Raw genomic sequence first — 16,617 nt, 5'->3', positions numbered from 1 at the left:
GATGACATCAAGGAGCTGGTGGATGTTAGAAACCTTATGCTCCTCCACCTTCCATTTGAGGTTGCCCCACAGATGCTCAATAGGGTTTAGGTCTGGAGACATGCTCGACAAGCGACAGCTTCTTTAGCAAAGCAGTGGTCGTCTTGGAAGTGTGTTTGGGGTCGTTATAATGCTGGAATACATGCTGGGATCATGCTCTGCTTCAGTATGTCACAGTACATGTTGGCATTTATGGTTCCCTCAATGAACTGTAGCTCCCCAGTGCCGGCAGAACTCATGCAGCCCCAGACCATGATACTCCCACCACCATGCTTGACTGTAGGCAAGACACACTTGTCTTTGTACTCCTCACCTGGTTGCCGCCACACATGCTTGACATTATCTGAACCAAATAAGTTTATCTTGGTCTCATCAGACCACAGGACATCGTTCCAGTAATCCGTGTCCTTAGTCTGCTTGTCTTCAGCAAACAGTTTGCGGGCTTTCTTGTGCATCATCTTTAGAAGAGGCTTCTTCTGGGACGACAGCCATGCAGACCAATTTGATGCAGTGTGTGGTGTATGGTCTGAGCACTGACAGACTGACCCCCCCACCCCTTCAACCTCTGCAGCAATGCTGGCAGCACTCATACGTCCATTTCCGAAAGACAACCTCTGGATATGACGCTGAGCATGTGCACTCAACTTCTTTGGTCGACCATGGCGGGGCCTGTTCTAAGTGGAACCTGTCCTGTTAAACCGCTGTATGGTCTTAGCCACTGTGCTGCAGCGAAGTGTCAGGGTCTTGGCGATCTTCTTATAGCTTAGGCCATCATTATGTAGAGCAACAACTCTTTTTTTCAGATCCTCAGGGAGTTCTTTGCCATGAGGTGCCATGTTGAACTTCCAGTGACCAGTATGAGGGAGTGTGAGAGCGATGACACCAAATTTAACACACCTGCTCCCCATTCACACCTGAGACCTTGTAACACTAACAAGTCACATGACACTGGGGACGGAAAATGGCTAAGTGGGCCCAATTTGGACATTTTCACTTAGGGGTGTACTCACTTTTGTTGCCAGCGGTTTAGACATTAATGGCTGTGTGTTGAGTTATTTTGAGGGGACAGCAAATTTACACTGTTGCACAAGCTGTACACTCACTACTTTACATTGTAGCAAAGTGTTGTTTCTTCAGTGTTGTCATATGAAAAGATGCAATCAAATATTGACAAAAATGTGAGGGGTGTACTCACTTTTGTGAGATACTGTATATCTTACATACAACACAATAAAACATGTGCTAACCAGAGCACACGTGACATGACAATGCTATACAACTGGACATAAACTGTCATGAAAGATTATGATATCTACCACAAAGTATTTTTGATGTTATGTCAGTATTATAATGCAGGATTCAATTAAAAATTTACAGGTAAATATTTATTTTATCATATTTGACTTACTCCACTTATTCTGCATTATAGCCAAGTGTGCGATCTTTGTAAGATAGTGTCATGATCCAGCCAGAAACCCATGCATTTTCCTGTGTTCCCTGTTTTTCCCTTCCCCATGCGTCCAATGTTTTCTCTCCCTTGTGCTTCTGTTAGTGTGTGTGTCATATCACAGCAGACCAGTGACTACATATCCCATACTGCACGGCGGCCTACAAACATGGCCACCATGGACTGCAATTCCCAGTACACTCACACACAGAATAGTCATTCTAATCAAACACCTGCATCCAAACTCACACACACACACACACTCACAACCACTGTATATAAGAGACTGTTCTAACACTATGACTTTGTGAAGTATTTTCAGAGGTTTCTGTATACCAAGCGTTTGTTATTGGTGCATGTGCTATTGTTTTGATCTCGTTGTTGATTCTGGTTTTTCCTCAGTTATGCCTGTTTGCCAAACGCCTGACCCATTGCTTGTTTTTCGACCACGCTATTGTCTGATGTTTGGATTTGTCTGCCTGCCTCTATTTAAGTAAAGCTCTTGTCTGCACTTGCGTCCATCCTAGTATCCTTTACGTTATTTCGTGGCTCTGTGTGTGTGTGTCTGTCTGGGTCTCTGGGCATAGTGCTCCACCTCTCAGGCCATCTCATTGAATCATGAACTCACCTGCTTCTCATCAGCTCATCAATCAGCAATGTATATAAACCTCGGTTCTTCAGCCACTCCTCGCCAGGTTGTTTCGGCTTCAGTATGGTACACTTCTGATTTGCCTTGCAATTGTTTTCCTTGTTATTATTTCATGTGCTTTGTTGTCCAGTTTCCTTGTGCTTATCCGGTCTGTTTTTTCCCTGTGCTCCAGGTTAACTGTTCACGCTGCCTGACTGCTCACTTTCAGCTCATTTCCTGCTACGCCCAGCCCCACCTCGCCGTAGATCTCCTGCTCCGTGCTCAGCGAGAATGGAGACTTGGAGCAGGCAGATATACGGCCCAGGCAGTTTTCAGGCAGTTTTGCGCCACAGTTGTTCCTGATACGCGTCCCAGTAGGGGGAGGCGGATATGCGGCGAAATAGTATGATTAAGTTGACGCTCGAAACTGGCACATTAATAACCGTCCCGTCCGTAGATGTTGACTAATTGAGTGGTTTTTGTGAATTTAAATATAATTGTTACGTTAAGATATCAGAGACCGTGTAATTATCTGCACTACGGATTAAAATATCTGTAGATTTTCACTGTTGGTCTTCATACATAGGCTACAGGAGACAATTGAATTGCAGTTGAATTTAGTGTTTTTGTAAATTGAAAAATTAATAACACAGATGGATCAGATGGACAATGTATTGATATATGATCTACTGTAGCCTAGTTATATTCAGCATAGGCTTTCATATACAAAGGAGAATGAATGATATACATGTTGTGAATTTAGTTGCATTAAGATATTAGCCATATTTAGCCAATCAGACATGCACTGTAATCACATGGACCATTGATGAAATATCTGCTGTAGTATTCTCTATTGGTTGTTATACAGCTACAGAGCAGTGTCCTACATAGCATTTTATGAATACAAACAATTCACCCCTTTCTAAAATTCCAAGGGCCATTTAGCCATCTAAGAAGTAAAATACAACTTATTTTGTGAACAATATTATTTATTAATGCCATTTATTAAAAACATGAACTAGGATGACTCCCAATTGATTTGCCACTGTTCCTTAATTGTTGCTCAATCCTCCTATCAAAATGCTCCTGCTCACTGATTTAAAAAAAGAGGAAAATAAAAACAGATAGTTGCAGAAAAAATGGTTATTTGTAAATAATGGCAGGATGCCATTTTTATTTTTTAAGGATTTATACAGTACCTTATGTCAATGACGTCCTCGCAGAAATTTCTCCTCAGCCTCCAGGATGGACAGATTTTCCACAAACGCGAGGGCACAGATGATGGACTACCAGAGAAAGAATTGAGATCAGAAGTGAGATCACACCCCCAATTAAGCCAAGTATCACTTTGTATATTTAGTTTTTTTTTTTTTTGTTTTTTTTTTACAACAAAATCAAGTGTCTTTTCTATATTAACCAAAAAAACAGTTATTTTTAGAGCATTGGTCTAACATTATGGATAAACTTTTTTTTTTTTTTTTGGCTTGGAACTGATTGTTTTTCAGTATGCCCTCTACACCGTGCTGAACACTCCATTCAATTTCACTCTGGTAAGCTTTTTATTTTCTTCCTTAGAAGGTTGCTCTAAAGTTGTTGTACTTTATTGCTGGGCATTGAATTCTAACAATACAAATTGGATACTAATATTGTAACACTTCAATTTCTATTAGCTTGACAGATAGTGGTGGTGTCTACATCTAATTGAGCGGTTTGAGACACAGGGGTACAGTATCTCACAAAAGTGAGCACACCCCTCACATTTTTGTAAATATTTGATTATATCTTTTCATGTGAAATACTGAAGAAATGACACTTTGCTACAATGTAAAGTAGCGAGTGTACAGCTTGTATAACAGTATAAATTTGCTTTATTAAATTTGCCCCTTAACTCAACACACAGCCATTAATGTCTAAGATGTGAAGATGGACTGGCCAAGTATGTTTCCAGACCTAAACCCTATTGAGCACCTGTGGGGCATCCTCAAACGGAAGGTGGAGGAGCACAAGGTCTCTAACATCCACCAGCTCCGTGATGTCATCATGGAGGAGTGGAAGAGGACTCCAGTGGCAACCTGTGAAGCTCTGGTGAACTCCATGCCCAAGAGGCAGTGCTGGAAAATAATGGTGGCCACACAAAATATTGACACTTTGGGCCCAATTTGGACATTTTCACTTAGGGGTGTACTCACTTTTGCTGCCAGTGGTTTAGACATTAATGGCTGTGTGTTGAGTTATTTTGAGGGGACAGCCAATTTACACTGTTATACAAGCTGTACACTCATTAGTTTTACATTGTAGCAGAGTGTCATTTCTTCAGTGTTGTCACATGAAAAGATATAATCAAATATTTACAAAAATGTGAGGGGTGTACTCACTTTTGTGAGATACTGTATGTGTACTAGTTTCTGTACATCTCAGTTTGGTGTTTCATTCTTGAAGTTCCTTCCTTGCCAATGGAAATAACTGAAAAAACTGAAGCGTTACAGCATAGACGAAGAATGCAATAAACCATCAACATAGTCATAAGTAATCATGCCATGTCATTCTTTTTCATAATCACCACAGTAAAATTCCCACATGGCAATACCCACATTTCTGTTCTCGATAACCTACATTCAAACAATTTACTGTTTTAAAAGGCATGGGAAAAGGTTCACCCAATGGTCCAAGGAGGCAAGATGCCTGACTGAAGGGACATTACGACCTGTTTACAAGAGTTTTCCAGGTCTAACTCACAACTTGCCACAACATGTTGTTGCTGAGAGGAACCAAATATCATCCAACCAGGCGCTGGTGTACTTCATCATGGCAACAAGAAGAACAGACAACCACACATTTTAAATGTATTTTTTAAACTGCATTTCGGACCAATAACTTGTCTAGTAAATAAACGACTTACAGAGACATACATGGAAATATCTTTAATGTCATTCTCAAACTGGCTTGACACATTTTCCAAGTGTTCCGCCAAGACAGTGCCTTTTATACATTGAAGATCAGGAGCAAATTGATGCAATCCACTCTCACCTGAAATTCTGGACAGCGCACACACCCACAGTGACCAGATCAAATTCATTATGTATGTCCCTTTTACAGAGGTAGGTCTCATGTGTTAGCTGTGCTCTGCATGGTGTCAGTCACATTGGTTTTTAATATCAAATAGTTTATCCATAATGTGAGGCCATTGCTCTAAAAATAACTGTTTTTGTGGTTAATATAGAAAAGATACTTTTGATTTTGTTGTGTATATGTATATTATATATATATATATATATATATATATATATATATATATATATATACACAAAATGATACTTGGCTTATTTGGGGTGTGATCAATCTAGATTCTTTCTGTTGGTAGTATCATCTGTGCCCTCACTTTTGTGGAAAATCTGTCCATTCTGGAGGCTAAGGAGAAATTTCTGCGAGGACCAGTCATTGACATGAGGTACTGTATGGATGATATAAAGGAAAAAAGGGTCAAACATGACATCCTGCTGTTAATTACAAATAACCATTTTCTCTACAACTATTCAACTTTTGCTTCTTTTTTTTTTTTTTTTTTAAATCAGTGAGCAGGAGCATTTTGATAGGAGGATTGAGCAACAATTAAACAGTGGAAAGCCAGAGGGGAGTCATCAATGGGAGTCATCCTAGTTCATGTTTCTAATAAATAGTGTTAAGAAATAACATTGTTGTTCACAAAAGTTGTCTTTTTCTTTTTAGATGGCTAAATGGCCCTTGGAGTTTTAGAAAGGGGTGAATTGTTTGTCTTCATAAAATGCTATGTAGGACACTGCTCTGTAGCTGTATGACAACCAATAGTGAATACTACAGCAGATATTTCATCTATGGTCCATATGATTACACTATGTCTAATTGACTGACTAAATATGGTTAATATCTGAATATAACTAGGCTACAAAGATCATATCATTACATTGTCCATCTCATCCAACTGTGTATTGTTAATTTTTCAATTCGCAAAAATGATTCTATTGCAATTCAATTGTCTCCTGTAGCCTAAGTATGAAGACCAACAGTGAATATCTACAGATATCTTAATTTGTAGTGCAGATCATTACAAATTTTTTGATATCTTAAGTAAAGTTTATATTTAAATGAACAAAAAACTCAATTAGTCAATGTCTACAGCCGGGATGCTTATTAATGTGTAAGTTTCGAGCATCAATTTAATTATTTTGTTGTAAATCCTCCTTCCTCTACTGGATGCATCAGGAACAACAGGGGCGTAAAACTGCCTGGGCCATATGTCTGTAGCCTCCCCATATAGTGCTCAGCTCTTATGCCGCTGACCAGAGTTTGAGCACCAGCCTCGATGACACTCTGTAACCCGTTCATGCTAAGCCTCACTCCCCCTTCCCCAGTGGTGCTTCTGCTCTACACGTCTCTCATGCGGTGAACCTGAGTTTGAATCTTGACCCCAACAACTCATTCTCATTCCATTCCCATTCCACCCAAGCAGCCACAATAAATACTGTTAACCTTCAGCCTGTGTTCTGCGTTTGGGTCCTCTCGCCTCTGGGTTAATTTCTAACAGAACAATCTGGCCATCATGGACCCAGCAGAGCCAGTTTCCCTACAGCTCCACATACTCCAGGCCATGACTGACTGGCTTGGGCCCTCACAAAGCAGCTCAATGTCTTTCCCCAAAAGGTCCAGTCTGCTGCCTCTCCCATTCCACCACAGCGTGAAGCACATGTCCCAGACCCTGACCTCTATGTGGGTGACTTAGGAAAGTGCCAGTCCTATTTCCTTTTGTGTTCTCTTATGCTTTCCCAGTATCCCTTAAGCTCTGCCACTAATGGGGCTAAGGTGGTCTACACCATGGGGCTATTGAGGGGAGATGCCCTAGCCTGTGCCACTGCCATCTGGGACAGGCAGCCAGCTATGTAGTCCTCCCTTAGTTCCTTCACTGACAAGCTTTGGAGGGTTTTTGACCACCCAGTCCAAGGGAAGGAGGCCACCAAGCATCTGCTTTCCCTCCGCCAAGGGTCATGTAGTGAGGCAGAGTATTCGGTTGAGTTCCCTGTCCTGGCCGGCGAGTCTGGGTGGGACAAGGAAGCACTCTAGTGAGTGTGAACAGCCTCTGCAAGCAGCTAAAGGACGAGTTGGCTATGAAAGATCAGTTGGACTCTTTCGACATGCTGATTTCACTTGCCATCCGGCTGGTTAACCGCATGTGGGACTGGTGCTGAGAGAGGGCCAGCTGGTCCCAAACCCCTTGTCTGCCTCCCCGTCCACCAACCTTGACTACCTTCTGGTCCCCCCCAGCTAGCAGAAGAACCCTGGCAGGTAGGCCATGCCCGTCTCACCCCGGCCGAGCGCGACTGCCGGCTCCAGGCTGGGGTGTGTATTTAGTGTGGTCAGTCAGGCCACTTCATCGCCAACTGTCCTCTCCACCCTAAAGGGAGGGGCTCGCCATAAGCAAGGGAGTTACTAGTGAGCCAAACATCTAAAATCTCCTGGTCCTGACTCCAAAGTCCTGCCACCCTGCACCACAAATTAATCTCCATCTCCCTACTTGCCCTGCTTGACACTGGCACAGAAGACCTGGATCTGGATCCTGGATCTGGAGTTGTCAATGACAATGTACTAATCTTCTCTCACACCCCATCTGAGTAAACCCTTCATGTTCGTCAGGTCCTGCAGAGATTACTTGAGAAATGCCTGTTTGCCAAAGCTGAGAAGTGCGAGGTTAATGTTAATTCTGTCAGGTTCCTGGGGTTCATCATTTAGAGTGGGCAGAAGAGGGCTGACTGGCGAGAGGATCCAGGCTGTTATCGAGTGGCCCTGACCTACCAACCGAAAGCAACTCCCATGTTTCCTGGGGTTTGCTAATTTCTACAGCCGGTTCATTCGGGACTACAGCTAAATGGCAGCACCACTCACTAGGCTCACCTCCACCTCTACTCCCTTTGTGTGGACCCCTGAGGTCGAGTCCACCTCCACCAAGCTTAAGGGGCTGTTCACCTCAACCCCTGTGCTGATTCAGCCTGACCCCACACAACAGTTTATTGTAGAGGTGGATGCCTTTGGCTCTGGTGTGGGTGCGGTGCTTTCCCAGCAATCCGGCCCAGACCAGAAAATGCATCCCTGTGCTTGTTTCTCTTGCCGCCTCTCACCAGCAGAACGCAACAACTATGTGGGGAATCGGGAGTTGCTAGCCATTAAGTTAGCCTTGGAAGAGTGTAGGCACTGGCTTGAGGGGGATGAGGAACCATTTATTTTCAGGTGGTTCAACTTCACGATCACCTACCGCCCTGGCTCCAAGAATATTAAGCCCAATGCCCTCTCTCACTGGTTCTACTCTGAAGAAGAGGACACCTCTGACCACAACCCAATCATCCCTCCGGCCTGCATGGGCGGTCAGTCATATGGAAGATTTGAGTCCATAGTTTGGAGAACACAACACACCCAACCCGACCCAGGTAATGAGCCTTCTGGCCGCTTGTTCGGTCATCCTGGCTCCAAATGCAACAACACCTCTGGTGGCCTACAATGGATGCTGATGCCCGAGCATTTGTCACCGCCTGCTCCGAGTGCGCCCGTAATAAAACCCTACACCACCCACCAGCTGGCCTACTACAACCCCTGCCTATTCCCAGTCACCTCTGGTCACACATTGCCTTGGACTTCATCTCCGGTCTACCCCCTTCCCAAGTTCACACCATCATCCTTACCATAATAGACCGGTTCTTGAAGGCAGTACATTTCGTGGCCCTTCTCAAGCTCCCACGACACGGCATCCACAGGATATTGTCTCTGACCTCGGGCTGCAATTTGTTTCTTAAGTCTGGAGGGCATTCTGTAATGGTCTTGGAGCCACCATCCGTTTGTCCTCTGCATTCCACCCCCAGACCAATGGACAGGCAGAGCAGGCCAACCAGGAATTGAAAGCTGCGCTGCGGTGTGTCATGGCATATAACCTCTCCACCTGGAGCTCTGTTACCCTGGGTAGAATATGCCCCCAACTCCCTGACCAGCACTGCCACTGTCAAGTCCCCCTTTGAGTGTTCCCTGGGTTACCAGCCTCCCTTATTCCCTATCCAGGAGAACAGCATTGGGGTCCCCTCCATGCAAGCTTAAGGTCAACACTGACTTTGTTGCAAGGTATGGAGAGAGACCTGTTCCACCCTGCTCCACCAAACCCAATTGCATCTAGCTGAGTGCCATCGGGTTCCCGCACCCAACTGCCAACCAGGTCAGAAGGGATGGCTTCCTGCCAAGGATATCCCACTGAAGGCATAGGCCAGAAAACTCTCACCCCAGTACTTAGGCCCATTCACCATTGACAGCATTATTAATCCTACAACAGTTAAACTCAAGCTCCCCAGGTCCCTGCGCATCCACCCCACTTTTCACGTCTCCCAGCTCAAGCCAGTTCATATCAGCTGCCTGAGCCCTCCATCTGACCCCCCTCCACCCACCCGGCTTGTGGAGGATCACCCTGCCTACACCGTCAGGAGACTGCTGAATGTGTGCCGTAGGGAAGGGGCCCGCAATATGTGGTGGAATAGGACGGTTACGGACCAGAAGAGCGGACCTGGATACTATGGTCCCATATTCTGGACCCCTCTCTCATTCAGGAATTACACTGGGCCCACCCTGACAAGCCTGGCAGGTCGCCTGGAGGCTTCCATTGAGAGGGGGGTACCATCAGTAGCCAGTGCATTTTCCTGTGTTCCCTGTTTTTCCCTTCTGCATGTTTCCAGTGTTTTCTCTCCCTTGTGTTTGTTAGTGTGTGCATGTCTCTGGGCATAGCAATCCACGTCTCGGGCTATCTGACTGAATCGTGGACTCTAATGACCTTGATGACACTAATGCTTAGGCTGTGTGCTTGTCTTTCACGCGGCGGACCAGCGTTCGAATCCCAATCCCAACAATTTATTATCTCACTCCATTCCCATTCCACCCAAGGAGCTACAATAAATGCTGTTAACCTTCAGCCTGTGTCTGTGTTCTGTGTTTGGGTAATCTCGCCTCTGGGTTCAATTCTAACAGATAGATCAAAAAATAGATGCAGAATAGTATGTCTTAATTAATGGACAGATGGAAACATGGGTAGAACAGATGAAAATGCTAGATAAATGGATAGATAGGTGAACAGCTGGACTGATGTTTATAGAGAGAGGTTCATACAGTGTACGTCCACCAATATGCTGACATTGGTGCTGCCCACAGCGTTGAACACCTGGCAGGAAACAGGCTCAGTGAAGAACGAGTGATCAGCTGTAGTCACGAACATACTCTCCCTTGCTCCTTCAAGGATTACTCCACCTTTAGCCCACCTATAACCAGGGTTGGGAGGGTTACTTTAAAAATGTATTCCGTTACATTTACGAATTATTTATTAAAAAATGTTATCAGTAATCCAAGTATCGAGAAAAGTAAAGAGAAAAGCAATATGATCTAAAATACTTTTATTTAGAGCTTAAGAACATGTTCAATGTTTGGATTTGTTTTACAGTAAATAAATAAATAAAAGATTACTGTACCTGATGCAGGTAACATTACATCACAAAAGCATTTCAGAGAACAATTTGTGTTCATTTCTACCAAATTAACTTTGTCCAAGATTTATTTTATTTAATCCTGAGAGTATTCCCATTTTTTACAAAATGTACCTGTAATCTGATTATTTTGTTTTTTGACATAACTATAATGGATTGCCAGTGTTTTTGTATCCTGATTACGTACTGCCATTACGTGTATTCCGTTACTCCCCAAGCTTGCCTATAACACACAGTCATTTAACACTCTGTCTCACTCCCTTCATGAGTTCTCCATATTTAGCCACATACAACTCAATCAAACACACACTTACCTGTAGCCCATGATAGGAGGGTTGGCTGTAGCTTGGCATGTAAATGTCACTCTTTCTCCCTCTAGAACTGAACGAGGCTCAATCGATAATAAAACTGTGGGAGCATCTAGAAAGAAAAAGATAGAGAGAATTAAACAAAAATAGGAAAACCTGTTATATTTTATTCCTAACCAGGATAAGACTATTAGAGGAAAATACATTTAGGTCCATAAGTATTTGGACAGTGACACAATTTTTTTTATTTCACCACCATGATGGATTTGAAAAGAAAGCAATCAAGATGTGATTGAAGTGTAGACTTTCAGTTTTAATTCAAGGGGTTTAATAAAAATATTGTATTAATCATTTAGGAATTATGGACTCCCTCCATTTTCACAGGCTCTAAAGTAATTGGACAGACTAACAATCATAAATATTAGGATTATTTTTAATACTTATATGCAAATCCAACTATGCCTACTCAGCGTGGCTCAAGGTCCCATTCCAGAACCTTCACACTAACTATCCCTCAATGGTGGAATGAACTTCCAACCTCAATTCGGACAGCAGAATCTGTCACTATCTTCAAAAAACAGCTGAAGACCTACCTCTTCCGTGAACACCTAACTAACCCCTAAAATGCCAACCCCACATTATCCTTTTAACTGTGCACTTTGCTTTTCTAGAACTCAATTAAAAGATCTTGTATGGTAGCACTACTTGTATTGTTCTCTGCTTTGCTTGTATTTCCTCATTTGTAAGTCGCTTTGGATAATAGCTTCTGCTAAATGAATAAATGTAAATGTAAATTTGCTGTCAATGACTCTGGAATCCATAGACATCACCAAATGCTGAGTTTCTTCCCTTGAGGTGCTTTGCCAGGTCTTAACTGCATAAAAGCATGCTCAATTGGGTTGAGGTTATCTGACATTTAAGAACTTTTTTTTTTTGCCCTAGGAAGCCCTTGGGTGATTTTGCGGTATGTTTTGGGTCATTATCCGTCTGTATTGTGAAGTGCAGTCCTATCAGTTTTGCAGCATCTGACTGAATCTGAGCAGAAGGTATAGCTCTATATGCTTCAAAATTCAACCTGCTACTTCTATCTACTTCTATCAGCAGTTACATCACCAATAAACACCAGTGACCCAGTTCCATTGGCAGCCATACATGCTCATACCATAACACTTCCTCCACATGTTTGACAGATGATGTAGTATGCTTTGGAACACAAGCCTTTCCCTTCCGTCTCCATACTCTTCTCTTCCCATCATTCTGGTACAAGTTAATCTTGCAACAGAACTGGGTGGGCTTTTTATAGAGGTTATTTAAGCAAAAATAAACGTCTGTATTTACATTCATGAAAGTGTCTCTAGATTGTAAACTTTGACAATGATTCGCCTACTTCCTCCAGGGTGTTCTTGGCTTGGCTAGATGTTGTGAAGGGGTTTTTCTTCAACAAGGAAATAATTCTGCGTTCATCCATTTTAGTTGTTTTCCATGGTCTTCCAGGCCTTTTGGTGTTGCATAGCTCACCAGTGCATTCCTTCTATTTAAGAATGTACCAAATTGTTGATCTGGGCACTCTTAAAGTTCAATTCAATTCAATTCAATTTTATTTGTATAGCGCTTTTTACAATAGACATTGTCTCAAAGCAGCTTTACAGAAATATCAACATGGTATACAGATATTAAAGGTGTGAATTTATCCCAACTGAGCAAGCCACTGAGTGGCGACGGTGGCAAGGAAAAACTCCCTAAGATGTTTTAAGAGGAAGAAATCTTGAGAGGAACCCGACTCAGAAGGGAACCCATCCTCATCTGGGTAACAACAGTTAGTGTGAAAAAGTTCATTATGGATTTATCTGAAGTCTGTATGGCCTTAGGAGCAGCCGTAGTCCCAGCAGTCTGGAATTAGAGAAGATTTGAGCTCCATCCAGAGGCAAAAAGGATCTGGATCTCTAGTATCTCCATAAATTCGTGTGGGGCTCGGCGAAAGGAGAGAGGGAGAAAAAAGATTATTATGACTGCGAAGTAGTAGAACAGAATCTAGTCAGGGTAGGCTTGAGTAAACAAATACGTTTTAAGCCTAGACTTAAACACTGAGACTGTGTCTGAGTCCCGAACACTAATAGGAAGACTGTTCCATAACTATGGGGCTCTATAAGAGAAAGCTCTTCCCCCTGCTGCAGCCTTCACTATTCGAGGTACCGTCAAATAGCCTGCATCTTTTGATCTAAGTAGGCATGGCGGATCATATAAAACCAAAAGATCGCTTAGATATTGTGGCGCGAGACCATTTAGTGCTTTATAGGTTAATAAAAGTATTTTATAGTTAATGCGAGATTTTACTGGGAGCCAATGCAGTATTGATAATATCGGTGTGATATGGTCGTATCTTCTAGTTCTAGTTAGGACTCTAGTGGCTGCATTCTGGACTAACTGGAGCTTATTTATATTCCTACTGGAACATCCAGACAGTAAGGCATTACAGTAATCTAATCTAGAGGTGACAAATGCATGAACTAGTATTTCCGCATCATGTAGCGACAATATGTTTCTTATTTTAAAAATATTTCTGAGATGAAAGAAAGCTATCCTAGGAATATTATCTACATGAGCATCAAATGATAGGCTGGAGTCAATAATCACTCCAAGGTTTCTGCTTTCTCTCTGATAGGTCTGTTCCCTTTCAAAGGGAACTTTGACGTTGCATTAAGCATAACAGTATGGGAACGCCTTGCGTGCGTGACCGGAATCTGAAGCTTGTGTAAAATCATGCTTCTACTTATAGGCCTGCCATGATCAGGGGACGTGGCAATTAATTGTGTCGCATGATTGAGATATATATATATATATATATATATATATATATATATATATATATATATATATATATATATGGCACCTGTGAACCATGCCGCCAACCTTATTATCTTCAGCGAGACTGCATGTCTGTTGTTTGTGTGACAAAAACGCTTAATTTCTACTCAATATTTTCTCAAAATCTCTAAACTTTTCTATCCCTTTTTTAGAGGAAAAGAAAAGAGAGGGAAGTAATGAGCAAGAAAGAATTCAGGAAGTGTGTTACGGCTTGCTCCCGTTTCATCACGGGGAAAAGTGCACACTTTCTGGGTGAAGTGTTTAGGAGTGTAGCATGCGATGGCAGCCTCAAGAGGCTACGCATGGTAATGCCTATATTAAGCAGCTTGGCTCGTGACTCGCGTTCTTCCTGGAAGCCGAAGCGAGTTGGGTTTCAGAGCCTCGCAGATATGGGCCGGCCGCTGCTGAGGCAGCTAGCCGTCTCAGGTTCTTATGGATCCGGAAGAGGAGCCGGAGAAGAGCGCTGCTCTATCTCTTGCTCTGTCTTCCGGGTTCGGCTCTCCACTGGATTTTGGAGCCCGCGTCGTGACTCCTCCTTCCGCTATGGAAAGCCGAAAGGGGAAGGAAAAAAACTCACACAAAAATAATAGTAATAATTTCTCTCCGACTCCAAGGAGCCAGAAGGATGTGCTAAAAACTGAGAGCAGCAAATAAAGAGCTGCTTGACATCGGCTGCCCACCCTGTGGTGTTGCAGGCTTTCTGCCCTCCTCCGTTCCTCACACCAGAACAAGAGAGAATGCACCTGCTGTGTCCAGTAAGGGCTCTCTGTACTTACGTCCACTGCTCCGGCCAGTGGCGTAAGTTGGAGCAGCTGCTGCTCTGCTTTGGCGGCGACAGTAAAGGTGATGCTGTGTCAAAGCAGCGCTTCTCGAATTGGACAGTGGAAGAAATATCTGGTACACATGTGGCCGAGGTCACATCTGTACAATGTCCCCCCATCGCTCTGCTCCCACAAGTTCTAGCGAGAGTTCGCCAAGACAGTCTATGTCTGCTGCTAGTAGCACCTTATTGGCCAGCTCGAATATGGTTCTGAGAGATAATATCCCTGCGAGATGGCACTCTTTAGGAGATTCCCATCCGCAGGGATCCACTGTAGACCCAGTGAACTGCGCAATAGCTACAGTCCTGGAGTTTTTAAAAGAACATTTCTCAGCGGGGTGGGCTCCTTCTACAATCAGGGTTTACGTGGCCGCCGTTTCGGCCAGCCATGCCCCTGTTGATGTGGGGCAACATGTGGGGCAACATCCTCTAACTTCGAGGTTCATGTGTGGTGTCAGACAGATGAGGCCCATCTGCAGGCCACGCATACCTTCCTGGGACCTTTCTGTGGTCTTGGAAGGTCTGCCAGGGGCCCCATTTGAGCCCTTAGAGTCAGCCTCTGAGAAGCTTCAAACTCTAAAGGTAGCTCTTCTGCTGGCCCTGACATCTCTCTATCGAGTGGGAGATCTACAAGCTCTCTCTGTTGCCTCTTCCTGCCTTGACTTTGCCAAGGCCTTCCTGTATACTAGGCTGGATTATATTCCTAAAGTGCCTACATCAGCTGCCCACCCTGTGGTGTTGCAGGCTTTCTGCCCTCCTCCGTTCCTCACACCAGAACAGGCGAGAATGCACCTGCTGTGTCCAGTAAGGGCTCTCTGTACTTACGTCCACCGCTCCGGCCAGTGGCGTAAGTCGGAGCAGCTGCTGGTCTGCTTTGGTGGCGAGAGTAAAAGTGATGCTGTGTCAAAGCAGCGCATCTCGAATTGGATAGTGGAAGTAATCTCTATGGCTTATGAGGCATGCGGTCTCGCCATGCCTCTGGACATAAGAGTTCATTCCACTAGGGCAGTCGCCTCCTCGAAGGCTTTGTCCAAAGGGGTATCCTTGCAGGATGTGTGTGCGGCTGCAGGGTGGTCTATGTTATTACAGCCTGGATATTCATTCCACCCTGGGCTCAAGTGTCTTGCAGTGACCCTCGGGCTTGGGTATTTTTGAACAGGCCGTACCCTCGGTATAACGGAGTGGGTATTCCCGTTCCCATACTGTTATGCTAAATGCAACATCGAAGTTCCATTTGAAAGGGAACGTCGGGGTTATGCATGTAACCCTGTTCCCTGAGAAGGGAACGAGAAGTTGCATAGCACTGTCATACCAGGGCAGGCCTGTGAATTGCGTCTTCGCTTCAGGTAATAGAGGCTGGCGGCGTGATTCAAAGGTGCCATATATATATCATGCAACGTGCTTAATTGCCACATCACCTGATCATGGCAGGCCTACAAGTAGAGGCATGATTTTACAGAAGCTTCAGATACCGGTCACACGCGCAAGATGTTCCCATATTGTTATGCTAAATGCAATGTCTCGTTCCCTTCTCAGGGAACAGGGTTGCATGCGTAACCCCAACGTTTTGTTTCAGCCTAATAATGGCCTTCTTCACTTTCATCAACACCTCTTTGGACCCCATATTGAGAGTTCTTGTGAACAGCTATCAAATGCAAATTTGAGGCTTGGAATCAACTCCAGACATTTTATCTCCTTAATTTGTCATGAAATAATGAGGAAACAGGCCACACCTGGCCATGAAACTGCTTATCAGTTAATTGTTCAATTATTTTTGAGCCTGTGAAAATGGAGGGACTATGTAATAAATGACTAATTCCAAAACGATTAATGCAATATTTTTGTTAAAAAAAATAAAGAAAGCAGAAAGCAGGAATGTTGCTATCCCAGTCCTGTACAGACTAGAACAGGGAAAAACACTGAACTGTGCAGTGCAGCAGTACTTCATCACTGAGAATAAGAACACACACACACTC

General features: G+C 43.7%; 1 protein-coding gene across 2 annotated transcripts in view; it reads right to left on the bottom strand.

The window, feature by feature from the left end:
* The window catches only part of kirrel1b (kirre like nephrin family adhesion molecule 1b), a 98,144-nt gene that overhangs the window by 26,381 nt on the left and 55,146 nt on the right, over positions 1-16,617 (bottom strand). For both annotated transcript variants that reach the window (XM_017495229.3, XM_017495230.3), the window contains exons 6-7: positions 10,963-11,068; positions 10,278-10,426 (exon numbers count right to left, since the gene is read on the bottom strand). In XM_017495229.3, coding sequence (XP_017350718.1) covers positions 10,278-10,426; positions 10,963-11,068 — 255 coding nt within the window. The remainder of the gene's footprint in view (positions 1-10,277; positions 10,427-10,962; positions 11,069-16,617) is intronic.

The sequence above is a fragment of the Ictalurus punctatus genome, chromosome 20, assembly GCF_001660625.3.
Source record: "Ictalurus punctatus breed USDA103 chromosome 20, Coco_2.0, whole genome shotgun sequence".
Lineage (NCBI taxonomy): Eukaryota > Metazoa > Chordata > Actinopteri > Siluriformes > Ictaluridae > Ictalurus > Ictalurus punctatus.
Note: the sequence above shows the minus strand (reverse complement) of the source record. Positions and strands in the feature narration are given on the sequence as shown.